At 38.9% G+C, this 26,922-nt stretch overlaps 2 protein-coding genes and 1 pseudogene across 2 annotated transcripts in view; all 3 read right to left on the bottom strand.

Moving 5' to 3' along the window:
* LOC122869104 (myosin heavy chain, fast skeletal muscle-like) overlaps nucleotides 1-12,022 on the bottom strand; it is a 12,825-nt gene extending 803 nt beyond the window's left edge. Inside the window, exons 1-38 of the mRNA XM_044181738.1 lie at nucleotides 11,986-12,022; nucleotides 11,720-11,771; nucleotides 11,363-11,583; nucleotides 10,999-11,142; nucleotides 10,758-10,914; nucleotides 10,631-10,658; nucleotides 10,440-10,545; nucleotides 10,264-10,356; nucleotides 10,112-10,175; nucleotides 9,884-9,982; nucleotides 9,698-9,801; nucleotides 9,471-9,609; nucleotides 8,732-8,850; nucleotides 8,475-8,624; nucleotides 8,220-8,390; nucleotides 7,820-8,126; nucleotides 7,602-7,681; nucleotides 7,420-7,507; nucleotides 7,202-7,319; nucleotides 6,969-7,092; nucleotides 6,743-6,879; nucleotides 6,390-6,645; nucleotides 5,997-6,239; nucleotides 5,719-5,895; nucleotides 5,483-5,628; nucleotides 5,304-5,394; nucleotides 4,821-5,210; nucleotides 4,548-4,674; nucleotides 3,997-4,115; nucleotides 3,435-3,631; nucleotides 3,165-3,348; nucleotides 2,904-3,069; nucleotides 2,683-2,807; nucleotides 2,201-2,509; nucleotides 1,918-2,121; nucleotides 1,704-1,829; nucleotides 1,421-1,591; nucleotides 1,181-1,285 (exon numbers count right to left, since the gene is read on the bottom strand). Coding sequence (XP_044037673.1) covers nucleotides 1,181-1,285; nucleotides 1,421-1,591; nucleotides 1,704-1,829; nucleotides 1,918-2,121; nucleotides 2,201-2,509; nucleotides 2,683-2,807; nucleotides 2,904-3,069; nucleotides 3,165-3,348; nucleotides 3,435-3,631; nucleotides 3,997-4,115; nucleotides 4,548-4,674; nucleotides 4,821-5,210; nucleotides 5,304-5,394; nucleotides 5,483-5,628; nucleotides 5,719-5,895; nucleotides 5,997-6,239; nucleotides 6,390-6,645; nucleotides 6,743-6,879; nucleotides 6,969-7,092; nucleotides 7,202-7,319; nucleotides 7,420-7,507; nucleotides 7,602-7,681; nucleotides 7,820-8,126; nucleotides 8,220-8,390; nucleotides 8,475-8,624; nucleotides 8,732-8,850; nucleotides 9,471-9,609; nucleotides 9,698-9,801; nucleotides 9,884-9,982; nucleotides 10,112-10,175; nucleotides 10,264-10,356; nucleotides 10,440-10,545; nucleotides 10,631-10,658; nucleotides 10,758-10,914; nucleotides 10,999-11,142; nucleotides 11,363-11,566 — 5,568 coding nt within the window. The 5' untranslated portion in view covers nucleotides 11,567-11,583; nucleotides 11,720-11,771; nucleotides 11,986-12,022. The remainder of the gene's footprint in view (nucleotides 1-1,180; nucleotides 1,286-1,420; nucleotides 1,592-1,703; nucleotides 1,830-1,917; nucleotides 2,122-2,200; nucleotides 2,510-2,682; nucleotides 2,808-2,903; nucleotides 3,070-3,164; nucleotides 3,349-3,434; nucleotides 3,632-3,996; nucleotides 4,116-4,547; nucleotides 4,675-4,820; nucleotides 5,211-5,303; nucleotides 5,395-5,482; nucleotides 5,629-5,718; nucleotides 5,896-5,996; nucleotides 6,240-6,389; nucleotides 6,646-6,742; nucleotides 6,880-6,968; nucleotides 7,093-7,201; nucleotides 7,320-7,419; nucleotides 7,508-7,601; nucleotides 7,682-7,819; nucleotides 8,127-8,219; nucleotides 8,391-8,474; nucleotides 8,625-8,731; nucleotides 8,851-9,470; nucleotides 9,610-9,697; nucleotides 9,802-9,883; nucleotides 9,983-10,111; nucleotides 10,176-10,263; nucleotides 10,357-10,439; nucleotides 10,546-10,630; nucleotides 10,659-10,757; nucleotides 10,915-10,998; nucleotides 11,143-11,362; nucleotides 11,584-11,719; nucleotides 11,772-11,985) is intronic.
* A 6,546-nt stretch (nucleotides 12,023-18,568) lies between these two features.
* On the bottom strand, nucleotides 18,569-19,770 carry LOC122869509 (myosin-7-like). The gene is given in 8 exon segments (XM_044182617.1): nucleotides 18,569-18,601; nucleotides 18,856-18,899; nucleotides 18,902-18,977; nucleotides 19,088-19,151; nucleotides 19,153-19,178; nucleotides 19,241-19,330; nucleotides 19,417-19,497; nucleotides 19,633-19,770. Coding segments are annotated over 8 exon segments (552 nt in total).
* A 313-nt stretch (nucleotides 19,771-20,083) lies between these two features.
* On the bottom strand, nucleotides 20,084-26,273 carry LOC122869508 (annotated as a pseudogene).
* Between the last annotated feature and the right edge of the window lie 649 nt (nucleotides 26,274-26,922).

Here is a 26,922-nt window from a genome sequence, read left to right as displayed (position 1 = left end):
TATGGAGTGTTGAAGCAGAATCAAGCAGTTGCGGAAGAAGTATTTAGATGTTTTACTGAAAGTAAAAGTAGTAATACTCTTTTCAGTTTAAAATTCCCTATTTATTGATCTTTATTCATACTTCCTGTACTGCTGTGCAATATCCACCGTCTCATAATCATCTTAATAATCTACACTTGACAGTTCATGCACTATTACTTACTACTTATATTATTACATTGTATTATTATACCGTACATACTTATCATCAACCAGTAAATCCACTTTGTACTTCACACTTATTTTAATTTTATACTTATATTCACTTTGTACTTAATTTATCTTACCTATATTATAGCATATTATATTCTGATTTGCTTAGAACTTCTATCCCTGTGTGCATTGACGTGATAGTGAGCAGCTGTAACAAAAGTTTCCCCCTCAGGGATCAATAAAGTATTTCTGATTCTGATTAATACCACAGTGTAAAAATAAATAAAGTCAGGCATTCAAAATATTACTTAAGTAGAAGTTCATAAGTATTATCAGAAAAATGTAGTTAAGGTATCAAAAGTAAACATACTCATTAAGTATAAGAACCATTGTAATTTTGTAGCTAGCCAAGATGGAATGAAAGCTAACTACTTATTATACTATTTGGTAGTTTTATCAATAATAATGCATCTTATACTATAATGGTACCATATAATTTGTATGTAAAATCTTAAAGGCCCAGCACACCCATAGTCCATCCACAGGTGTGTTCACTTATGTTGCCTAATTATTGCTATGCTTGATTGACATCTCCCTCACTCTTCTGTTGATTTTTTGTACCTGTTAAGGCACGGCAACTTACCCAGTTATAATTGGGTAAGTAGTTGGGTTTAATTCCCCAGCATAGATCCACCCAATTTATACCTGACTAGAGGGCTAATCAGACAGGGTAATTGGAAACACCTGTGCAGGTGTACAGAGCCTATAATTTGCAAATAACTATAGCTGTCAAAAAATGTAGTGGAGTAAAAAATACAATATTTGCATTTGAAAAGCAGTGGAGTAAAAGTATAAAGTGCACATGGAAATACTCAAGTAAAGTACAAGTACCTCAAAATTGTACTTAAGTACAGTACTTGTACTTAGTTACTCTTCACCACTGGAATCAAGGAGTAATTATCGTCATTTTTAGTTATATTAAATTTACCTGGTAGGTCAGCTCCTTCACTCTCCTCTCATATTTGCGGACTCCTTTAACAGCATCAGCTCCACGTCTCTGCTCAGCCTCAACTTCAGCCTCCAGCTCACGCACCTGAGATGTGATGATAAATAATCAAAGTTTTGTACAAGGATTTGAGTGCAGAGAAAGAAGTAAAGTTATTTGTTGCATTTAAAGTGTGATTTTCATTCTTAAACTGATCTGTGAGCATTTATATACAGTTCATACCCTGGACTCCAGCTTCTGGAGCTGCTTCTTGCCACCCTTCATGGCGAGGTTCTCAGCTTCATCCAGACGGTGCTGCAGGTCCTTGACGGTGACCTCCAGGTTCTTCTTCATCCTCTCCAGGTGAGAACTGGTGTCCTGCTCCTTCTTCAGCTCCTCAGCCATCATGGCAGCCTGAAATGATAAAATGTTATCTAATTCATTCATTATCTATAATAAACTTAACATTATCAATGAATGGAAGTAGACCAAAAACATAACAGGTGAGATAGAGATGTAAACTCACATCAGTGATAGCCTTTTTGGCCTTATCCTCGGCATTTCTTGCTTCCTGAACAGAATCTTCCACTTCACCCTGAACCTGGACAAGGTCAGCCTCCAGCTTCTTCTTGGTGTTCAGAAGACTTGTGTTCTAAATGTTTAAGAAAAGCCATGTTTAATATGATATGTATAATGTATTTTCAAAATACGAGTTTCTTGTGAATTAATGAAAAACGAACCTGAGAGTGAAGCAGTCCAACACGCTCACTAGCATCAACCAACTCCTGCTCAGCCACTTTGCGTCCTCTCTCTGTCTGTTCCAGAGCAGCTCTCAGCTCCTCAATCTCAGCCAGCATCAGGCCATTTCTGCGCTCCACCATGGCAACCTGCTCCCTCATGTCTTCCTGTCCTCTGACAGCATCATCAAGGTGCAGTTGGGCATCCTGACAACATAAAAATAAAGAGTTAAACTTTCTTTACTCTCAAACAGTGTTTTTCATTCAGCAATCACACAAAACACACCTTGAGCTGTCCCTGGACATTCCTCAGTTGTTTCTGGGCCTCAGCGGCCTGCCTGTTGGCATGGCTCAGCTGAATCTCCATCTCATTCAGGTCTCCCTCCATCTTCTTCTTGATTCTCAGGGCATCATTCCTGCTCCTGACCTCAGAATCGAGAGCGCTCTGCATGGAGTCCATCACCCTCTGGCTGTTCCTCTTGATTTGCTCCATCTCCTCATCCTTCTCTGCCAGCTTCCTGTCAACCTCACCTTTGAGCTGGTTGAGCTCAAGCTGAACACGGAGAATCTTGGACTCCTCATGCTCCAGTGTACCCTGCAAGAAAAGTCAGCTGAGTATAGCTATAAACCACAATGACTCTTCTGTCATTATAATAAAACATTTTTCATTTTTTATGTATATTTCAAATTAGATAAAGAATTAATGACATTGAGCACTGTTAAATTAACTGTTGCAATAACAACCAAATGAAATATAAAAGATAATACCTCTGCTTCCTCCAGGGCAGTCTGAATTTCAGCCTTCTCACTTTCTACAGTCTTCTTGGCTTTTTCCAGCTCATGGATGCTTTTTCCAGTCTCGCCAATCTGTTCAGTCAGATCTGAGATCTCCTCTACAGAGTAAATACAAGAAAGATAAGCATTCTTAGACTCTTAACAATTGGTAACAAATGATTATTTGCCTTTAATGTAGATAGCAGTTGACATACGCTGCAGATTCTTGTTCTCTCTCTTCATGGTCTCCAGCTGATCAAGAGCCTCTTCATAAGAGTTCTTCATCTTGAATAATTCAGTGCTGAGAGAACGAGCCTCCTTCTGAGCTCCTTCCAGCTCTGCCTGGCTCTCCTCATACTTCTGTTTCCATTCTGCCAGGACCTAGAATTGTATAGGTTAATTAAATGATTAGTTAATTATATTTATGTGTGTTTCTTGCAATAAAACTGGTTTTAATTACCAGTTTAACCATTTACCTTATCAAAGTTCCTCTGCTTCTTGTCAAGGTTGGCAGCCAGAGCATTAGCTCTCTCCACATCAATCATGAGGTCCTCCACCTCACCCTGCAGCCTCTGCTTGGTCTTCTCCAAAGAGGCACACTTGGAGTTCACAGCCTCAATGGATTCCTCAGCTTCCTGCAAACGCTGGGCAAGCTTTTTCCTGTAGTGAAGACACATTTTTTAATTGTTTAAAAGCAAACTATTGAAATGAAAACTAATTTAAACACTAAAAAGATAGTGACTTACTTGGCCTCCTCCAGTTCCTCAGTACGCTGGATAGCATCAGTCTCATATTTGGATCTCCACTGAGCCACCTCACCGTTGGCCTTGGACATTCCTCGCTGCAGCTCCGCCTTGGCCTCCTGCTCCTCCTCAAACTGCTCTCTGAGCAGATCACAGTCATGGCGGGCCGACTGAACAGCATGGGCCAGGGCATTCTTGGCCTACACATTCATTAAGAGGCATGAAAGTCTTAATAAATTATTTATTACTTATTTTCATACTCAATACACAGAACATATTTTCTAAAAGTAATTAAAAGTAAAAGTAATTTAATTTTGTTTAACTAAAAAACAGGCAATTGTGGTCTGACATATCTAATTCGGTTTACAATAAGTGCCATGCCTTCATTTGTCCAGTCAGTGAATTTTCAACATTGGTTTACATTGTAGAGATCCATCTTTCATCCAGGTTTTGTTAAACTCAAACCAGTCGTGCCTGAGATATCACTAGAGATAGCATACCTGATAAATAGACTCAAGCACACATTTCATTATAAAGTGGACAATGCAAATATAAGATCTCATACCTTCACTTCCTCCTCAATGTGTCTCTTAAGCTCTTCAATTTGCTGAGTGTAAGCCTGTTTGCCTCTGGTGAGCTGGGAAATAAGAGCTTCCTTCTCCTCAAGCTGACGAGCAAACTCACCTGAATGAATAAAAGCAAGAATAAGATTTGGATGGCTTCTTTCATACCTGAAATATAGCTGAAAATGCTTTACATTAAAAAGAAAATGAACAATTTGAAATGATAGCACAACACACAATCTAAGAGACAAATTATACAAATGGAATTTTCAGTTTTCTTTAAATAGGACTATACACAATACATAATAACAGGTAAAACAAAACATTATAACATGTAATATATGACCTCAATAACTATGCATTTCACTACCTACATCATCTAGACATCACTTATGTGAATAATTACTATACCTATACAAATCACAGCGTATCCATTTAAACACACAAAACCAATAATTTTTTCTAATCTATAATATATATTATATATTTAAAAAAGGCACTAATTAATATTGTGTCGTAGTATAGTACACATTTCACATTTTTGGATACATACCATTCTCTGTTTGCAGTCTTGCTCTCTGTGCACTCATGTCATTTAGCTGGCGAACATTCTCGTCATTTTTGGACTTGATTTCACTTAATTGGTCTTCAAGAGTTCGGCACATTTTCTCCAGATTGGCCTGTAATTGGCATGTAATTGACATGACTCAAATACAGTGAATGTGGAACTTACTGATCAGATATTCTGTATTCATTCTCCACTTTCATTATTTGGATATTTGCTGAAATCTTATGTAATTGTGTTTTCCTGAAAAACAGTACATACCTTTGCTTTGGCAACAGCCTCCATGTTGCTGGAGAGGTCATCAATCTCCATCTTGTATTCGCTCTTCTCCTTCTCCAGCTTCTGCTTAACACGCTGGAGATTGTCGATCTGCTCTCCTAGTTCTGCAACACTGTCAGCCTGCTTCTTCCGGAGAGCTGCTGCGGTAGCTTCATGCTGCAGGGTGGCCTCTTCAAGGTCACGACGCAGCTTCTGAAACTCAGCTTCGCGCTTCTTGTTCATCTCAATCTGAGCAGCTGTTGCTCCACCAGCTTCCTCGAGCCTCTCACTGATCTCCTCAAGCTCCCTAGAGAGGTCAGCCCTCTGCTTCTCTACCTTAGCCCGAGCAGCCCTCTCAGCCTCAATCTCTTCCTCCAGCTCCTCAATACGAGCCTAGATTTGACAATAGTAATATCAATAAGGCTTATTAACTTGAGCATGTTGATTTTGATTCAATGACTTTAATGTTCAAATGAAATACATTACCTGGAGTTCCTTGATCTTCTTCTGTAGCTGAGCACCAAGAGATTGTTCATCCTCAATCTTGCTGAGGAGCTGGCTGGTCTCAAAATCTTTCCTTAATGTGTAAAACAAAAAGGACATTACATTTCTATGTTTCTGTATGTGAAAGCAGGAATTTCATCAATAACTTATTTTTAACTTACTTTTTCAGTTTTTCCTCAGATTGCTGCTTGTCATTCTCCAGATCCATTATGGATTCCTGGGCCAGTTTCAGATCTCCCTCAAGCTTCCTCTTGGCTCTCTCAAGGTCCATGCGGAGCTTCTTCTCTTGCTCCAGTGATCCCTCAAGCTTTTAAAATAAAAAATGTTTTATTTGTACAATGGAACATCAATCCTAAGACCCAAACTGCTTTATACCTGAATAACTTCAAGAGCTTACATCGTCCACTTGCTGTTCCAGCTTTGTCTTGGCCTTGCTCAAAGTGTTGACTTTGTCTTCCTCTGCCTGGAGATCATCAAGTGTTTGCTGGTGGGCCTCTTGGAGGGCTTTCTTCTCCTTGGTTAACTTGGCAATTGACTCATCTTGTGATGCCATTTCCTCTGTCAGGTTTTTCACCTTAAAAAAGAATGAAGGGTACAGTTTTAATATAACTTAACATCTAAATGTATTTGAACCTCTGCAGAAACATTTTATCATTTTGTATCAGTGTTATGAACCTTGTTTTCTGTGGCATGTTTCTCCTTCTCCACTTTAGCCAAGGTGAGCTCCAAGTCATCAATGTCTTTCTTCAGCTCAGAGCATTCATCCTCCAGCTTCCTCTTCTTAGCAGTCAGCTCAGCATTGATTTCCTCTTCATCCTCCAGTCTCTCAGTTGTCTCTTTGAGTTTGGCCTCAAGCTGGATCTTGCTCTTAATGAGCCCCTCACACCTTTCCTCAGCATCAGAGAGGTTCTCACTTTCCTGTAGTTTGAACATACACATGGTATTATTTTGACTGAAACATGTTTCAAAAATTATATACAATGGATTTCTTTGGTAAAGCAAAACATCTAACGGAAGAAGAAGACTTTTTTTAAGCAAATAAAACATGACGTCTGCTCTTCTACTCACAGATGCTACTTGCAGCTGCAGGTCATTCTTTTCCTGCAGCAGGGAAACCATCTTCTCCTCCAGTTCCTTCTTCTTGGCCAGCGCAGTAGCCAGGTCTGTTTGCATCTTGCCATAGTTCTCCTTCATCTGTTGCAGCTCCTTCTCAGTCTCAGCACTCTTCAGAAGAGGCTTGATCTTGAAGTACAGATGCATCCATGGCCAGTTCTTCACATTCATGAATGATCGGATGTTGTACTGGACGGTGAAGATTGCATCTCTAATAAAATAACATCACTAAATGTTTAAATATTGCTTTTGTTTAACATCACACTGGAATTTAAGAGGTAATTCAGTGTACTGTATGAGAATCGTACCTCCTCTCCATCATCTTAACAAACTCTTTCCTCATGAGGAATCCTCTGCAGAGAGCCTGAGTCATGGTCACCAGCGTAGCCAGTTTATCATCTCTCATCTCCTCCAGGGTACCCAGCAGACCAGCTTTGAAGAACACCTATGTTGTCAAGTGAAGGAAATTATTTGTCAGCACACATGGATACAACAGGACGACTAAATCTGTTAATATTGTCTATAAGGATGAACCTTTGTGTGCCCAAACTTGTACTGAGTGTGGTCCACATCGATGGAGCCCAGCAGCTTCTCTGAAGCTTTCTTGTTGTCAATGAACTGTCCCTCAGGGATGACACTGGCATTCAATACTTTGTATCTACAAGAGAAAATTATGTTGTACTTTTATTTACCTCCCATTTTCCTGTTTTTTTAGACCATAATAACTCAACTGAAATCAACTTGAATTACTTATAATAACAAGTCACCTCTGCTTGAAGTCACCGTAGAGGATTCTGCTGGGGAAGCCCTTTCTGCAGATTCTGATGCCTTCCAGCACACCGTTACACCTCAGCTGGTGGATGACCAAATGGTTCTCCATAAGACCTGCACATTGTACAAAATAAGTCAGTGTATTTAGCATTTCTGGGATTCATATTAGCTAGTCTGGAAAAACAACAATAACAACAACACAAAAACACCAAACCTGGGGTCTTTGTTTCATTGGGAATCAGACAGCGCACAAAATGAGGATGAGTGCTCCTCAAGTTGGTCATCAGCTTGCCCAAGTTCTCCTGGGATGTCAAATATAATCATTTAAAACAAAAATCAACTTCAAAACATGATTCAATCAGCTTAAATTGGATCTTTTGTGGATGTTAAACATACCCTGAAAAGAGCAGACACAGTCTGGAAGGAACCACCCTTCTTCTTTCCACCACCCTTCTTGCCACCACCACCAGCAGCCTCTGTTTTTTAAAACATGGCACCAGCAAATAATTAACTATTGTATTCATTGTTAAGGTTTATTTCCTAAAGGAAACTACGTGCTTTAATTAAGTGAGTAACTGAATTGCCACACAGATGTTACAGTATTAGCTTCTTACCATCAGCCGAAAAATGGGCTGCATACAGCAATGCCAGAAGTTTGTTTGAAGACTTCTGGTAGAGCTGAACAACTGAGTCGTTCAGGGGGTCCTTGTTCTTGTCCAGCCAGCCATTTATATTGTAGTCCACTGTACCGGCATAGTGAACCAGGGAGAAGTGAGCCTCAGCCTTGCCCTTAGCAGGTTTAGGCTTCTCAAAGGCCTTGGTCTTCCCAAGATGCTGATCATGCAACTTGTTCTTGAAAGAAGTGTCTGTAGCCTTGGGGAACATGCACTCCTCTTCAAGGATGGAGAAGATGCCCATTGGCTGAAAGGAAATTTTGTCAAATTAAAAAGATTCAACTATTTAGCAGGTAGTCAGAAAACAGGATTTCAGTTCTACCTGACAGATTTGTCTTACCTTCTCGATAAGCTCAATGCAGGCGGCCAAGTCCATACCGAAGTCAATGAACTCCCAGTCAATGCCTTCTTTCTTGTACTCCTCTTGCTCCAGAACAAACATGTGGTGGTTGAAGAACTGTTGCAGTTTCTCATTGGTGAAGTTGATGCAGAGTTGCTCCAAGCTGTTGAACTGTAATTAAAAAAAAAAATATTTATCTTCATGGCAAAATAAGGTTGAATTTTAAAACTGCTCAGATATTTTTCAAGTACTCACATCAAAGATCTCAAATCCAGCGATATCCAACACTCCAATGAAGAACTGTCTTGGTTGCTTTGTGTCCAGCATCTCATTGATACGGATGACCATCCACAAGAACATTTTCTCATAGACGGACTTGCACAGAGCACTGACAGCATTGTTGACCTACAAATAAGGATTTTAGGACAGAAGTGTAATTTCTCAGAATATTTTCATATCAAAATGCAAATATTTCCCTAATTTTTTCAAACATCAAATTTAGTTTTTATTACCTGTGGTACGGTTTGACCTTTGGTCACCATCTCATTTCCGACCTTGACTCTGGGGTAGCACAGAGCTTTCAGCATATCAGCTGAATTCAGGCCCATGAGGTAAGCGATTTTGTCAGCCTCTGATTGAAAGAAAAAAAAATCCATTAATGCAAAGAAATGCACAGAATCTAACAAAGCAATGTTAACACTATGAAGCAAGAATGTTAACTGTAACATTACTAAAATCACCACTGAAAACACTGCTAGAAATGTATGTAGAAGGTTTGTTGGTAGTTACTGGCAGTTCATTTGTCACTCCCTCTGTATTGTTTGTCTGTCATATGCCTTTTGGTTAGTTACAGCTTGTGACTGCTTTTTCTCTTCATTCATGCACTTTGTCTGATTGGAATATATTATCATGATATTTTAGACTGTTCCCTTGACATAGTAAATCAATTATCAGTTTTCATGATTGATGTAATTTTGGCACAGATGACACGGCCTCTTAAGTTATCTCATGTTGCTTTGAAAACTCACACATCAGAGTGCTGCCAGATATTCTTTGTAGGTGAGAGATGCTAATTGGAATTCAACCCATTCTTGTAGCAGTCTGATTAAGTTGTAATTACATTCTTGCAGTATAAGTTAATGCAAAAAATTTGTGAGGTGAGGTATTTTTAGTTTACCTGCTTGATGTGCTTTGATGTAATATGATGATGAAATATCACACTAATTTAATACTATTAATTAATACAATTACCCTCAGTGCCATCAGGTTCAGCCTGCTCCTCACGCTGCTTCTGCTTGAATTTCATGTTGCCATGATGCATCACAGCTCCAGTCAGCTTGTAGATGGCAATCTTTTCATCACCACTAAAGCCCAAGATGTCAATAGCTGTCTGCAATTCATGCACAGCAAATCCTTTTAGAAAATCAGTTATTCTGACATCCATTCAGCTGTTATTCTACAAATTACTATTAACTTACATCGGTTGCAATGAACTCCTCCACATCATTTATGCTTTTGACAGTGATTTCACCCTGACTGATCATGTGGTAGTCATAGGGGTTGGTGGTGATCAGAAGGGCCTCTGGAAGAAAGGAAAGGAAATGCATAAGTGGGCACACACTCTTATTTCTCTCTTATTCTTTGTTTATTGTATCATAACTTACCCAGGAGCTCTGGCTTGTGGCCAGTCATCAGCTGATAAAAGATATGGTAGCTCCTCTCAGCAGATAACTGGAAGGTGACACGGGACTTCTCCAGCAGATCTGTGAGTATGTGTTAGGTATAAAGAACTGATGATGAATGCGCATCAAACAATCCAAGACACTACATTTGTACACTACTAATGTTGCCAATGTTGCCAACTACAGGAAAGGATAATAACTAGAACTTACATGTTTCAATATCAGCTGAGGCCAGCTTGCCACTAGAGCCAAAGTGGATTCTGATGAATTTACCCTAAACATTTACCAGAAAATGTCAGTTTGATTCTAAGTAACAATAAGCATAATAAAGTTATGTGGGGGTCCATAATATGAATACTTACAAAACGAGAGGAGTTGTCATTCCTCACAGTCTTGGCATTACCATAGGCCTCTAGCAGAGGGTTGGCTGCAATGATTTGATCTTCCAGCGAACCCTACATAGAGACATTATGAGGCTGTATAAAATCGTTTATATAATCAACTGTGGCAACGATTTTTAGCAGACAACCAATTTTACCTGCATTTTGCCAGCCTCTACTTTCTTATTTCCAGCCACTGCAATTGTTGCAAAGTACTGAATGACACGCTTGGTGTTGACAGTCTTTCCTGCACCAGATTCTCCACTGGGGAATTAAAGGATAATCTTTTTAGCAAGATAGTCATGAAGTTCCTAAAAAATTGTCTTGACAAGTTGTGTTGTGTACTCACGTGATAAGAACAGACTGGTTCTCACGATCTGAAATGCAAGCATATACATTGAAGTTAAACCTATAGAGATTATTCTTTGTCTCATCCCCTCAAATTCTGTGGTAACATTGATCTTATTTTATCTTACCAGTGAGCATGAACTGATAGGCATTATCAGAGATGGAAAAGATGTGGGGTGGAGCCTCAATCCTCTTCTTGCCTCTGTAGGCCCCAACAACCTGAGCATCGTACACAGGAAGCCACTTGTAGGGGTTCACAACGACACAGAACAGGCCAGAGTAGGTCTGTAGCACAAAAGAGAGAAACATCACATTTGATGCACAGGCTTTACAGAAACAAGCACACTAAATTATAAGATTGAAGCTTACGTAGATCATCCATGATGCAAAACGCTCTTTGAGGTTATACAGCACAGCAGGCTCATTCAGATGGGTCATCATAGCCATGTCTTCAATTTTATCGTACTTGGGGGGGTTCATGGGATGGATGTCATCCTCTTTTACAGTGAGAGTCTGAATGGGAAATACAATAAAGAAAAAAAAAATTTATACATGATATACATATACATGTCATACAGTCTCATATAGTAGTTTAATGAAATGAATGTTATGCTCTTTTGCTGAGAGAGTATGTAAACTGAAAAAGCAAATAGCTAAATGTTTTAGAGAACTATCAGTTTGTCTGTCCTTCCTAGGGTCATTTGAGTTTCATTGTAGGTATGATTACACTTACCTTTCCTGTCAGTGTCTCAACCGTTGCTTTGCCACCCTCTCTTTTGATGAGTTTACCCTTGGAATACATCTCCTCAGGATTAGCCACAAAGTAGGCTGTTTTGGCATCAAATGGAGCAGCCTGAGCCTCAATCCTCTCCCTTTCTGGTTTTCTGAGGAAAATGGCTGCTGAGCCATAGGCCTCCATCTCTGCGTCTGTGCTCATGATGGCACCTTAAGTGACTGAAAAAAGGAGAGGTCATGCATACTAAATTTCTCTAGTTTTTGTTTTAATAAATGTTAACATGCTGTTGGCAGGCCTATCAAGTGAGGTGCGTTTTGAAATTGTGGGTATCACCTGAAATAAACTATAATTCACCTCCTTTGGTCCCAGTAGAAGATGGAATACAGTCAGGTCTTTTCTTTTGATCCTATTAATAAATGATCAAGCATGAGTACATAAATCTATAGAGAAATTTTTTTTACAAACTATTAACTGGCATCACATTTGTGTATAGCACACCCAGTGGAAATAAGTAAATGAAAGGAAATGAAATTAATAAATGATGCTCATAAGCGCAGTTGCAAGTACATAATTGATCAATTACTTACACAATACTAATCAATTAAAGTTGATGTACTTACCTGAGTTGAAAGCCTACCAGTTATCCACAGAGTCCTAAGCACCCTCTTTTATAGAGGGAGGACTGTCTCTTCAGTAGGTGTGCCCTGCTCAGTTTGGTCATGCATTCTTGTCATGTCGCTAATCCTGTGACACTGACATTTATATTGATGGATATTGCCTTGTACTCACATTTGTTGCAGTAGGTATTTTTTCCCTGTGCACAAACTGAATGATCAAAAAGCACAGTGTTAGTTCAATTATTTAAAACATTTACAAAATTTTTACATAAACTGTGACTTTTAGATTTTATGTTACATATATTTGTTAACATAATAGATTTTCTAACATATGACTTACAAGCTATTGCACTACACATCTATTAACGAATGCATACAATACATTTTATACATACTTTTCTAAAACAGCAGGATTGATTTTGTTGGTGTTGTTAAATTTGAACTCCTATAGCATACATTATATTTATACAGATTAATGTCTGGTACTGAAAAGGAACACTGGTTTTAAAAATATGATACTTACATTCATTCAAATACATACAAATATTGCAGAGATTGAGAATGATATTTTTATATTATAGATATTTTATATATTATATTAGTGTAAATGTTGACTCAATCTTTCGTGATAATCATGATTACAGGTTGTTTATCGATGTAAAATATGGAGGTATGGATTTATTATTCTGATTATTTTCTTAATTTTTTCCAGTTTTGAAGAAGCACTCAAATGTCACTGGTGTACAGATCACATTCACACATGTCAGATATGGTAGTCCAATAAAACAGGATAAACTATTCCATAAAATAGGGTCAAAGCCATTCAGGGTCACAGATATAAAAAGATTTTAGTATTTTATGGCTCATATTTTTCTTTGTTCTACAATGTATTATTCATTTATTACTAATTATTTATTTATTTAGATTAGTCCATCAGTTCACAGGACAAGTACATGTCATCAAATATCACTCAGTAAGACATATGTTTGGGACGTATTGAGCACAGATTTGAAGCGTTTGTACACTAGAAAATATATGCTTTTCATTAACAGACAGATCTGTCACTTGTTTCAATAATAAAATGTCCTCCTTTCCTTAATGATCTTCAGTGTAAGTCATAATAATCTTACTGTATGTTATGGCAAGCACAGGCTGTGGTTTTGGAGAAGCATGTAAGTGTCACTGGTATACAGTTGCAGGACAACCACACATCTCACATGTCTGAAATAAAATGGAGGCTGAGTGCCATTCCATAAAAGCTGAGGAGGGATTGCATATAGCCTTGGAACGTAGTGGACGAACAGTTGCCATCTAGGCTGGGATAAGACCCAAAATAAGTCCTGTGCCAATAAACAAGATGTTAAAGATGCCAGAACTGTAATAGTATCATGAATGAAAGGTGTATCCAAGTGCATCCATTAGTGTAAGTTAAAATTTGAATGTACTGTATAATAAAGGAGGGAAAATACTAATTACTTTTTCCAAATGACATTGATGTATTTTTAAAATCTGGATTGTTGAGTGAAGTTGTGTTATTGCTTTTTATACTAACCTAACCTTCTTTCTTCAAAAAAGGAGATGACCTTGAGGAATGTCACCCATGTGACCTCAATAGGTATGTGGGCTATTGTGCAAACATGTGTGCACACAAGCTATTCAAGTAAGGTCAAAGGTCTTCAGTTGCTTTTTTAGACTGCTTGTTTGAGGGAAGCCTTGGTGTGATTAAATACATTAGTTGCTATTTTTACACAAAAGACGGAGAGGATTTTGTTGTTTAGTTATGGTTTAGTACTATTTCTCAGTCTGTTTGCACAGTCTAGTAGCAAATTGTTAAATTTCTAAGGCTAAAAGTTGGTTACAGATGCTATATATGGCTATGTGCTGTGTCACCTTGAATACAGAACATGTTGTGCACACAGGGCTCATTATTTTACTCTCTCATCTCTGGTGACCAAATGCACCAGCTGATTTGAATTGTATTTAACCCTTTTAATGGTCAACTTAAACAGTGACGTCCCAAGGTAAGTTTGCCATTTAATTAGTCCAGCTGCAATCTAAAAGAAAAACTATGATAAATTAATATTTATATTATGCACCAGGATAATAGTTATAATATTCTTAGTGTCAGGGACAGAACTATATCATGCAGAGTTGTTTCAGTTACCCCAGTGTGACTGCCACCAGTGTTGCAGAAAATCTCCGACCTGCTTAATTGCAGCAAAATGGTGCCACATTACATTTTGCTATAGTTTTATAGTGAGCTTCACTTTATGGTTAACTTGCTACTTACTTTCTGGTGATACTTTCATTTTGCCTCTACTTATAGTACCTACATTTTTATGACTATGCATTTTGATTCAAATGCAGCATGTGCAAAGTACAAATTAGCATTTGAGGGTTTTTTAACTCTTATGAGTAAAAGCTAAAACCTATTTTGCATTATGTGGTATTAATGTAAACTGCAAAATTCAACATGAGTCAGTTTTTTAATTAGGCTATAATGCAAGTGAATGGACCAAGCATTTTGAAGGTGGAGAGAAGAGGGACACAAGTGGGGATTGTCCTGACTAACCTTCTCCTTTGTATGTCCTTGAGTCTAGTAGATTCTTATAGATGAGCCTCAGCATGAAGCCCTTGAACTGAAATATAACATACCAAATACGTCTGGTGAGGAGGAGCCCGAGAGGGTTTAAAAGACTCTTCCATGACTGGGTATTAACACTGAGAGAACCATTCTTCTTTGTTTCATTTAGTTTTCTAACATGAAATGCAATAATTTGTGAAGATATAACGAATTACAAGGAGGAAAAAGAAAGTTGGAGGAGGTGAGCCTAACAGTAAAGCTTACTGTATATGCTTCAGCAAAATATATTGTACAAGACCATTGATAACCCAGTGCTAATTAGAATGTTGTAACCAAAACTTACATTACATTCAAATAATCTTGATTGTTTTGTTTTGATTTATTATCTTACATATGTAAGCACAGTGGTTAACTGGAATATTCTTGTGAACCATAAATAATTATGTTTGCCCCCTAGTAGACACTTTGACCAGAGAATGTCTGGCATAAATTGAAGCAGTTCTAACCAAAACCCCTTAACAACTGTGTTAGAGTGAGACATAAGACAATATTAAACAGTAGTTATTATCACAGTTTAAGCATATCATTGTAGCATGCCAAACAGTCATTCATTCATTAAAGACATACAGATAGCTGTGTTTACTGGTCATATGATACTATCTTTGTCATTCTAAACAAATGTAAAATGTCTTTACATCAAATGTCTTGGTGGCCACTCCCCTGCAGTTCTCAATAAGCACAAGAAAGGCCAAGTCCATTCCTAAAAATATCTTGGTACACAAATGGACAACCAGTTAGTGTGCAGTGTCCACATAAATAGCATCTGCCCCAAGGTCCAACAACACCTGTGCTTCCTATGAAGACTGTGAGGGTTTGGTACCACAAAGGCAAGAGCATCTTTCACTGCTGTAAATGAATCCTTCCTTGTTGTAACATCATGTAACCCACTGTACACAGTATATAGTTACATCCATGTCCTACAAAGTGTGATTTTACATAATAGAGTCCACCCTAGTTGTACCAAATAAATAAATAAATAAATAGGAAAGCAATCATACCTCACTCTCCAAAGACTAAAGGGAAATAATTATTAAATCAAATATGATGAAGTTGCACACATCCTGTTGAGCAAATAAGTAAACTTAAGTTTCAATAACTTTTCTGTCTGAACGAACAATCCTGTAGATTTTATTTTAACTTTAATCTTGGAAACCCTTGGAAATACCCTTGTACCCTTGTAAAAAAAGCCACAGTACAGTCAAGAAAAGTTTGATTAATTTGTACATATCACAACAGGTTTTTCAGATTTTATGAACTCTGTTAAAAATTGTCCACCAGATGTTGTCTCTTACTCAGCATTCTCAGGCTGAAATGAAGAAAATAAAAATGAAATTATTAATGGTGTCAGTCAATTTTCACATCACATTGCAACACTTGCGTTACTGTTGCTGGCTGATGTGACCTTTATAATGATCCTGGTTTCATTTCAAATAAGCCAGTGTATGAATGGGCCCTGTTGGCAACAAGTAGGACTGGTCATAAATTTAGACTGCCATTAGGATTCCTATTAATTTATACTGACTGTGACCTCTCTGAACACTCAGAGCACTGAATACTCTAGCCAACATGTAGCCGCAGGAGAGTACTTGAATTCCTGCAATGGTTCTGAGCTTATATTAAGCCAATTGTCATTTGATAACAGTGAATGTCTCACTGTTACAAGTGTCATTGCCTCAATGTTAAGTCCTACGATAATCTCAGACAGCAACTTGTCAGTGGTTTCAGTTTTACATTCTTTTAATTTGTGTTTGCTTACACACTGCTTCAATCCATATAGGCCTAGTCTAACTTTAAACAATAGGCTAATGAATAGTAGCATAATAATAACAACAATCATAATACATCTTTATAGTAGATAGTATACCATTATAGTTACATATATCTTAAATAATGGAGGAATAGTTTTGTTTTTTTATATCAGCACCTCAGTGCATACTATCTGGATGTCTTGCGCACTTATAGAGCAGTGGTTGAACTATTTACTGGAATTATTTTTGAGGAGTCCTGATATAGAATTTAAACAGAGATGAATTTTTGTGGCCATGAACAATCAGAGGTCAGTCTGAAATTCAGATAAAATCCACTTTATTCCAAAAGTGCTTTATTTACTGCAGAAGCAGAATTAAGTTTTAGATAAATTAGGTAACATATGCTAAAATTTGACAACAGATACTTGTCATCATGGGACATGTCTGGTGGGAAAAAAGGTTGGACTGAAGGCCTTTAAAATCGAGGGGTGAGCTAGATACAGTGGTGTGAAAAAGTGTTTGCCCCCTTCCTGATTTCTTATTTTTTTTGCATGTTTGTCACACTTAAGTGTTTCAAATCATCAAACAAATTTAAATATTAGTCAAAGATAACACAAATAAACACAAAATGCAGTTTTTAAATGAAGGTTGTTATTATTAAGGGAAAACAAAATCCAAACCTACATGGCCCTGTGTGAAAAAATGATTGCCCCCCAAAGCTAATAACTGGTTGGACCATCCTTAGCAGCAACAACTGCAATCGAGTGTTTGCGATAACTTGCAATGAGTCTTTTACAGCGCTGTGGAGGAATTTTGGCCCACTCATCTTTGCAGAATTGTTGTAATTCAGCAACATTGGAGGGTTTTCGAGCATGAACTGCCTTTTTAAGGTCATGCCACAGCATCTCAATAGGATTCAGGTCAGGACTTTGACTAGGCCACTCCAAAGTCTTCATTTTGTTCTTCTTCAGCCATTCAGAGGTGGACTTGCTGGTGTGTTTTGAAACATTGTCCTGCTGCAGAACCCAAGTTCGCTTCAGCCTGGGGTCACGAACAGATGGCCGGACATTCTCCTTCAGGAGTTTTTGGTAGACAACAGAATTCATGGTTTCATTTATCACAGCAAGTCTTCCAGGTCCTGAAGCAGCAAAACAGCCCCAGACCATCACACTACCACCACCACCATATTTTACTGTTGGTATGATGTTCTTTTTCTGAAATGTGGTGTTACTTTTACGCCAGATGTAATGGGACTGACGAGACATAAGTTGAACTTTTCGGAAGGTGTGTGTCCCATTACATCTGGCGTAAAAGTAACACTGCACTGTGGTGGTAGTGTGATGGTCTGGGGCTGTAGAAAGTGGAGCAAATTTTAGATGAAAAAAGCTGGATACTATTTGACACCTTATTGAAATTTTCCAATTACATTGCCTTATTAAATTGGTCATATTCTGGCCATGAAGCCAGACAACCTGTTATATTGTTGACAACAGATGAAAAAGACATTTTTATGGACCTTTGGACTGGCAGATGAGTCCAATGAGTCTACTCAATTTAAACACTAAAATCACTAGCTATAAATTACAACTGGACAGATATTCACTAGACTACTTGACAGGATGGATTAGGCACAAAAAAACAAACATCTGAAAAGAAAGATGGTACTCTAAGTGTTTGGGATGTGATCCTTTAGTGAGAGAATCATTTAGGAAAGTGTTAAATAGAGATTATGGATTGGTAAACATTGTGATGTATAAAAGTAGGTGTACTGCAAGACTTATTTAAACTTTTTTGTATGTGAAAATGTGAATGTTGCTTTAAACTAACTCCTCTTGCAAACTGCCTGAATAAATGTAAGTCTAGCATATTATCAATTATCACTAACAATAGTTTTAATATTTCAGCCACTTTGCGTCCTCACTCTGTCTGCTCCAGAGCAGCTCTCAGCGTCTCAATTTCAGCCAGCATCAGGCCATTTCTGTGCTCCACCATGGCAACCTGCTCCCTCATGTCTTCCTGTCCTCAGAGCATAATTAAGGTGCAATTTGGCATCCTGATAACAAAAGTACTCTTTTTATTTGCTTTTTAACTAAATGATCATATAAAACTCACGTTCAGCTGTCCCCAGATGTTCCTCAGTTGTTTCTGGGCCTCAGCGACCTGCCTGTTGGCATGGCTCAGCTAAACCTCCATCTCATTCAATTCTCCCTCCATCTTCTTCTTGACTCTCAGGGACATTCCTGCTACTGACCTCAGCACTGAATGTTGCTTTAAACTAACTCCTCTTACAAGCTGCCTCTAGAAATGCCAGTCTAGCAAATTGTGATTTGCTGAAAGTCAGATTGCATTTAGATTTTCAAATGACAATAGTAAGTCATATCATTATTAGCTTGTGACTGAATTATATAATTTAGCCATTAGTATAAGTATGTGTGTACAATTCTAATGTTGTCATTGTCAACCAACAGAATGAAAAGATACCCTTCCAGCATCACAGCTCTTGGCTCTCAGCTTGTTGACCTGGGATCAGTGTGGTCCTGAGATTCCTCAAGCTCATGCTGGACCTTTCTGAGCCTGGACATGTGAGTGTTGGCCTGCTCCTCCTGTGAAGGGTTTAGGGTTGTACTGACTTAGTTAGAAGACAGTTAATGGTGACATTATGATTACAGCTGTAACTGATTAGTCATATTAATGTGATTGACAGTTGACTTACAACCTCCTCAGCGTGCCTCTTGTAAGCCTTGAATTTGAGCTGCAGCTTGTCCACCAGATCCTGAAGTCACATTCTTCTTGTTCTCCTCAGTCTGTATAGATAAAGGATTGTTACTGATGGAGAGTATAGATAGTTAGATAGATAATAAATTGCCTGGTAGGTCATCTCAAATTTACGGACACCTTTCACAGCATCAGCTCCAAGTCTCTGCTCTACTTCAACTTCAGTTTCCAGCTCACACACCTGTGAAATAGAACACAGGATAATGAACAATAATCTCAACATTCTCATCTACCGAATGATACCATACATACATATACAGTTCATACCCTGGACTCCAGTTTCTGAAGCTGCTTCTTGCCACCATTCAAGGCGAGGTTCACAGCATGGTCATGGGTCAGCGTTAACCCCTAAACCACAGGGGCACCCCTAGAAATTAGTTTTTATTTCTACCTTAGATGAGAATGTTTTTACATTTTTTTGGAACTAGGTATGCTTTGATTTTTCAGATATTACTAAAATGTTATTGAAAATGTAGACCTCACTTCCTCCTCAATTCGCCTCTTGAGCTCCTCAATCTGCTGAGTGAAAGCCTGCTTGCCCCTGGTTAGATGGGAAACAAGAGCTTCTTTTTCCTCAATCTGGCGAGCAAATTCTGGATTAATCCTGGATTTTTTTAACATCACCCACAGAGTGGTTTTTATTTTAGGTGACTAACCATTCTCTGTCTGTAGTCTTGCTTCTGTGCATTAATGTCATTCTAAACTAAACACATTAGTCACGATGTATTTAAAACAGTTATTTACATAGAGTCAGGTTTGTCACAGTCGCAATGTTTGAAAAATCACAAGAATGAACTGAAAGTCCATTTAGTTTGCTTCAAAATGGTATCATGTCTTTGCTTTTTCTAGTATTGGGTACTTCTGTGTCATGGTATTGATGTGGAACTGGTATTGTACCATATTTAAGGGTTCCTGATCTATTTGCATCTCCATTAAAAGTCTCAAAATCTCATAGCTTAGCCTTAGCAACAGCCTCCATGTTGCTGGAGAGGTCATCAATCTCCATCTTGTACTCGCTCTTCTCCTTCTCCAGCTTCTGCTTGACGCGCTGGAGATTGTCGATCTGCTCTCCTAGTTCTGCAACACTGTCAGCCTGCTTCTTCCGGAGAGCTGCTGCGGTAGCTTCATGCTGCAGGGTTGACTCTTCAAGGTCACGACGCAGCTTCTGGAACTCCGCTTCGCGCTTCTTGTTCATCTCAATCTGAGCAGCTGTTGCTCCACCAGCTTCCTCGAGCCTCTCACTGATCTCCTCAAGCTCCCTAGAGAGGTCAGCCCTCTGCTTCTCTACCTTAGCCCGAGCAGCCCTCTCAGCCTCAATCTCTTCCTCCAGCTCCTCAATACGAGCCTAGATTTGACAATAGTAATATCAATAAGGCTTATTAACTTGAGCATGTTGATTTTGATTCAATGACTTTAATGTTCAAATGAAATACATTACCTGGAGCTCCTTGATCTTCTTCTGAAGCTGAGCACCAAGAGATTGTTCATCCTCAATCTTGCTGAGGAGCTGGCTGGTCTCAAAATCTTTCCTTAATGTGTAAAACAAAAAGGACATTACATTTCTATGTTTCTGTATGTGAAAGCAGGAATTTCATCAATAACTTATTTTTAACTTACTTTTTCAGTTTTTCCTCAGATTGCTGCTTGTCATTCTCCAGATCTATTATGGATTCCTGGGCCAGTTTCAGATCTCCCTCAAGCTTCCTCTTGGCTCTCTCAAGGTCCATGCGGAGCTTCTTCTCTTGCTCCAGTGATCCCTCAAGCTTTTAAGATAATGTTGAAATACTGAATTTGATTAAGGAATGTCAACTTTAAAACACAAGCTGCATGACAATAGAAATACACTTTATTGAAGGACTTGTTTTCTTACATCGTCCACTTGCTGTTCCAGCTTTGTCTTGGCCTTGGTCAGAGTGTTGACTTCCTCTGCCTGGAGATCATCAAGTGTTGCTGGTGGGCCTCTTGGAGGGCTTTCTTCTCCTTGGTTAACTTGGCAATAGACTCATCTTGAGATGCCATCTCCTCTGTCAGGTTTTTCACCTGAAAAAGAAATTAACGGTACATTATCTTTTATTTAACTTAATGTTAATATCTATACATAGTTTTAATATTGATAGAATAATTTTATCTTTTTGTATCAGTGTATCTCAAGTTATGTGAACTTTGTTTTCTGTTGCATGGTTCTCCTTTGGCAAAGGTGAGCTCCAAGTCATCAGTGTTGCTCACCATTGATTTCTTCATCCTCTAGTCTTGAAAGGGAGAAATCCACCATTTTCTGGCAAAGAACTATGGCCTCAGACTTGGAGGTGCTGACTCTCATCCTGACCGCTTCACATTCGACTGCAAACTGCCCTAATGTGTGCTGAAGGTCACAGTCACTCACTCTGGGTTATATGAGGACCGGCTGGCTCGCAGCAACGATGATGGTACCCCATACTGCAGTACCTCCCACAAGATTTCCTGGGGGACACAGTTGTGAGCCTTGTCCAATCCACAAAACACAAATAGTTTGGAAGCCACCCATGTCCAAAATAGTTTGGACATGGGTGGCTTCCACTGCGTCTTCAAACTCTGCCTCCTCCACAGGTGATGTGTTGGTTGGGTTCAAGAGTTCCTTAAAGTCTTTCCACCTCTCGACAATATCCCCAGTCAGGGTCAGCAGTTCTCCTCCCATGCTGAACACAGCATTAGACAAGCCCTGCTTTCCCTTCCTGAGTCATCTGACGGTTTGCCAGAACTTCCTTGAGGCCAACTGAAAGTCCTTCTCCATAGCCTCCCTGAAGTCCTCCACCATACAGGTTTTTTCTTGGTGACCACCACAGCTGCAGCTGCAGCCCTTGTGTACCTGTCTGCTGCTTCAGGAGACCCCTGGGCCAACCAAGCCCAAAAGACCTCCTTCACCACTGGTATCCACCAGTGGGTTCTCAGGTTGCAGCTACGATATGTACCGGCTACCTTCTTACCACAATTCAGAGCAACCACCTCCACAATGGAGACTTTGAACATGACCCACTCAGATTCCATGTTTCCAACCTCCCTGCATGAGAAACTCAGGCTTTGCCTGACCAGGACCCATGGGTCAAGGCCCGGCCACCTGGCCACTGGAGACCCTACCAGCTGCTAATGCCCCCTAAAACACAGCTCCTAGGGTCACTGGAATGCACAAACCCCACCACCATGATAAGGTGAAAATTCTTGAATATATAGAGTACATATATATCTATATATCTACATATATATATATATATATATATATATATATATATATATATATATATATATATATATATAGAGAGAGAGAGAGAGAGAGAGAGAGAGAGAGTACGTATATATGTATTATTTTCCAGTAGTTAAAATGTAAAACGTAATGATCTGTGCTCTTTTTAAATCATTTGTTGGGCTACAAGTGTCAAAAAGTCTAAAATTGAAGAGATTATTTTATAGATAGTCTATATGTACAGTAAAGCACACAGTCATCATTTATGCAGAAAATATATAATAATATTTGAATCCCCATGATAAATTTAAAAGTAACAAACTTTTTTTTGTTATTTAATGACATAAATGCCAGTGATTCAAACTATAAATGTTTTGATTGCACATCTATTTTATGGAAATGAAAATGTATCAGAAATGCATGTGAATGTTATTACAATAGATTATAATAGAATGGATTTCAGTTGACACTTTATTACAAGCAGCTGTGTCTGTTTAATTTTGATATCACAGCCAGTGCTGAGTCTTAATGTTGGAGAAGTGTCAGAATGTCATTGGTGTATAGTTGCAGGGTACACATGTCTCAGATATCTGATACAAAATTCACACTGCTGTTCTGTCTATTAATGTTGGAGGGGTGCTATAGTACATGCCCCCTGAAAATTTAATATAAGAGTTGCCAAAAATGTGGGGTTAGCAGACATTGCAGTAACTGATGTTCAAAGCAATTTTGAAGATAAAGTTTGGGATCATTGCCAGTATCCACTTTGATTACAGTTAGTTGTGGGCAGAAGTGGCTTATTATTTAACATCTTACCAGCGGCTCACAAGGTATTACTGTTGTCAAAAATAAAAACAGCTAAGGGAGGGAGTAATGATTCCTGTTTGGCAAGAAAGGATATATTTATCAGACACATCCAGATAGCTTGGCAACAACAAAATAGCATGTTTATTTTACTAATGTTTTCCTAATGAAACTGAAAGTTACTATAGTGTAGAATATTTACTCAACATTTACTCTAACAATGAATACATTTAATCTGTAGTTTTTCTAATAAAAAATTTGATTTATTCTGTATAAAACTTTCTGGGCCCAGGTACAATTCCCAGGATACATGTCAGTGTATCTTGTTCCATAACCTGTTTTGCAGCATAACAAAAACTGTACTCAAAAGAAATTTCATGGTATAGGTTAATGGCTAGTTTTAAATGACTTAAAAGCAAGTGGTTCACTTTTTAGAAGATGTGTTGAACCTTACTTGGTCTCCATTTCTCTTGCTTTAGGCCCTGGACAGTGCTCGCTGCAGCTCACCATTTATCTCACCCTTCAAAATCTTTGCTTTTTGCGTGTTTTCAGCACTGGTAGCATTTACACCCTTGGCCTCTTTTCACAATAAATTCACTGTACATTGATCTTATCAATGATGAAGAATGAAGAACGCAAGATGATAAAGTCCCCGCCTCTGTTATGGCTTGCTCTGTCCTCACAGAAGTGTACATTTATTTTGAGGTATTATATATTGAATGCAATGTATGTCAGAGGAAGTTGTTTTGGGGTTTTTAAATTGCCTTAGACATGGCATTCATGGTTGCTTTCATACAGCTAACAGATTTGCTTATAAATTTGCAAACTGATCTACAGTGGTGTGAAAAAGCATTTGCCCCCTTCTTGATTTCTTATTTTTATTGCATGTTTGTCACACTTAAAATGTTTCAGATCATCAAACTAATTTAAATATTAGTCAAAGATAACACAAGTAAACACAAAATGCAGTTTTTAAATGAAGGTTGTTATTATTAAGGGAAAACGAAATCCAAACCTACGTGGCCCTGTGTGAAATAGTGATTGCTCCCTAAATCTAATAACTGGTTGGGCCACCCTTAGCAGCAACAACTGCAATCAAGCAAGAAATCAGGAAGGGGACAAACACTTTTCCACACCACTATATGCATGAACACCTTCTGTGAATTAAAGATTTAGGTTTTATTTATACCTTTATCTCGCTGGCTGTGAAAAAAGGGTAGATTTTGTCACTTGAGTTGAAAAGTCAGGTCAAGAGGAGCTGGACTCTCTGACGGTGGTGTCAGAGAGGACGATGCTGGCCAAACTACATCCCATCTTGGACAGTGTCTCCCACCCACTCCATGACGTGCTGGTCAAACAAAGGAGTACCTTCAGCGGAAGACTCATCCCCCCAAAAAGCACCACAGGAAGTCATTCCTGACTATGGCCATCAAACTCTTTAACTCCTCCCTCTAAGTGTCAGTCTGTATGACCCTAAGTCATTAAATTGGACATTGATCATTACATCTATGCAGTACTTGACACAATTGTGCAATATTTCCTGTGTTAATACTCCTGGGCAATATACTTAAATTCCCTATTTATTGATATTTATTCATACCTCTATTACTGCTGTGCAATATCCTCTGTCTCATAAATAAACTACACTTAACTTGGCAGTTCATGCACTACAGTTCATGCATTACTTTATACCATATTATTATCATCAACCAGTAAACCCACTTTGTACCTCACACTTATTTTATACTTATACCCACTTGGTACTTAATTTATTTTCTGACCTGTATTAGAGTGTATTATATTTTTTTGCCTAGTACTTCTATTCCTGTGTGCACTGACGTGATAGTGAGCTGCTGTAGCAGAAGAGTTTCTCCTCGGGGATCAATAAAGTATAAAGTATTTCTGATTCTGAAGATACAAATGATACTCAGTCTAGATGGCACAGTCTGATTTTTTTTTTTTAAGTTTAAATTGTGGATCAAGTATGTATAAACTGGTTTGTGTCTTTTAAATTACAGTGAAGATACACCTTTCAGAGTACAAATGTACTCCTCCTATATCTTTACCTGTGAGTGTGTTGGTATACTATTAAAAGTACAAAAACTAGAAGCTATTTGCAGAGTTGGCCCTCATCACTCACCTTAGAAAGTAAAGGCACTGTTAAGTTTCACAAGAAGTCCTTGGTAATATGAACTTTGTAATATAAAATTAAAGCTAGAGACTAGTTCTGAATCATCTTCTCCACTGATGTAAGTTTCTTGAAATCAAAGAATGAGTTGTTTTCTTGGTGTTGAAGGTTGCTGGGTTAGTAGCAGAGCACCATATTATCAGTTTCTATATGTCCACTCTGAAAAGCAAATTAAGGTTTTCAGTAGATAAAGAGCATCTTCACAGAGAGATCCAGTCCACTACAACAGTTGTAGCAACCCACAGGTCCTAGAGGAAAGAATAACTATAAAATAGGAAACCCAAAGACAGTGAAACAATGTCTTTTAATAAAGAATTTAGGGGAAAGGGGAGTCAAACTTGAACTGAAGATCCTTCCCATCTGGGTGTCCTTTTCCTTTTGATCCTTCTCTCAGGGAGGCCTGTGGGGTAGAGCAGAGAGTGGTGAATCTTTTGATTACCTTTGTGGTAAGGGATCAGGTTGCATCCCCTGAGCCAATCTTCTTGCCAGCCTTTTGGTGGGAGCCAGAGATGCCTAACCCTTGTTATGTGGTAGCTGGGTGAGTAAATGCCCCCCCTGATTACCTGATTGGCTCCAGGTGTGTCCAGTGCCTATGGCTGTAATACCTGAACTGGATAGAACACTCCCTTTATCACCTCCCAACCTGTGCTTGGGGACCCACCTCCTGCTCTGGATTGGCTTGGCTGTTTCCCCAGGTTTGCCTACATGCATGGCCACTCTGTATGGGGGTATAAATTACAAGTAAAAAGGATCAAGGGGTTAGTGTACCTTTTGGGCAGTCTTCTGGCACTCCATGCAGTAATCCTGGACTGCCCTCTTCATCTCTGGCCAGTAGAAGTGGGCCAGGATTCTGTCATAGGTCTTCTCTACCTCTAAATGATCTCCCAACAAGTGTGAATGAGCGAGGGACAACATTTAGGGATATTTCGAGACCAGCAACAGTTTAACAATGAGTTGCCCCTGTTTAACCAGCCTATACAAGAGGCCCTTTTCACACACACAAAAAAGTGAAAGTGATAACACTGACCCATTCCACCTGTTTTCCCTCAACCACTAAGTTCTGTCTGACTTGTTCCAGGTTGGGGTCATAACTGGGCTGTCCTAAACTGCCCTGGGCTGACCCCTTTTTAACGTTTCAGCAAGGGGATAACTATCTTTTCAAGGACGCAGGAGACTGGGATAGGGGGGCCCCTGGGGTCCAGTTGTCAGTTATGGCCTCAAGAGGGTGACAGCACTACCAAGTCCAGTAGGGCCTCCCCATCCCTCCCTTAGGGGCTTTCATGCCCTCGTGGGCCCAGAAAGTGGTGATGTAGCGGCTGGTTATTTGCTGTGGACCGGCTGACCCAGCCGTAAGCACTGGTTCATTGTTTAAACAACAAATCCGAGCTAAAGGGCCCTCTTGGCCACAGGTGAAACACTTCCAATGGTCCTGATTTATCAAGGGCCGACGCAGTGGGGGTGAGCTGGGCTGCCCTGCCTGGGTAGTCTGGAGTTGGAGAGATTAATTTCCAATCAATCTGATCTGCATTTGTTTGGACTATAGAAAGACATCTCTGTAAACATG

The sequence above is a fragment of the Siniperca chuatsi genome, linkage group LG21, assembly GCF_020085105.1.
Source record: "Siniperca chuatsi isolate FFG_IHB_CAS linkage group LG21, ASM2008510v1, whole genome shotgun sequence".
Taxonomy (NCBI): Eukaryota; Metazoa; Chordata; class Actinopteri; order Centrarchiformes; family Sinipercidae; genus Siniperca; species Siniperca chuatsi.
The sequence above is the reverse complement of the archived record's forward strand: the minus strand, read 5'-3'. Positions and strand labels throughout refer to the sequence as shown.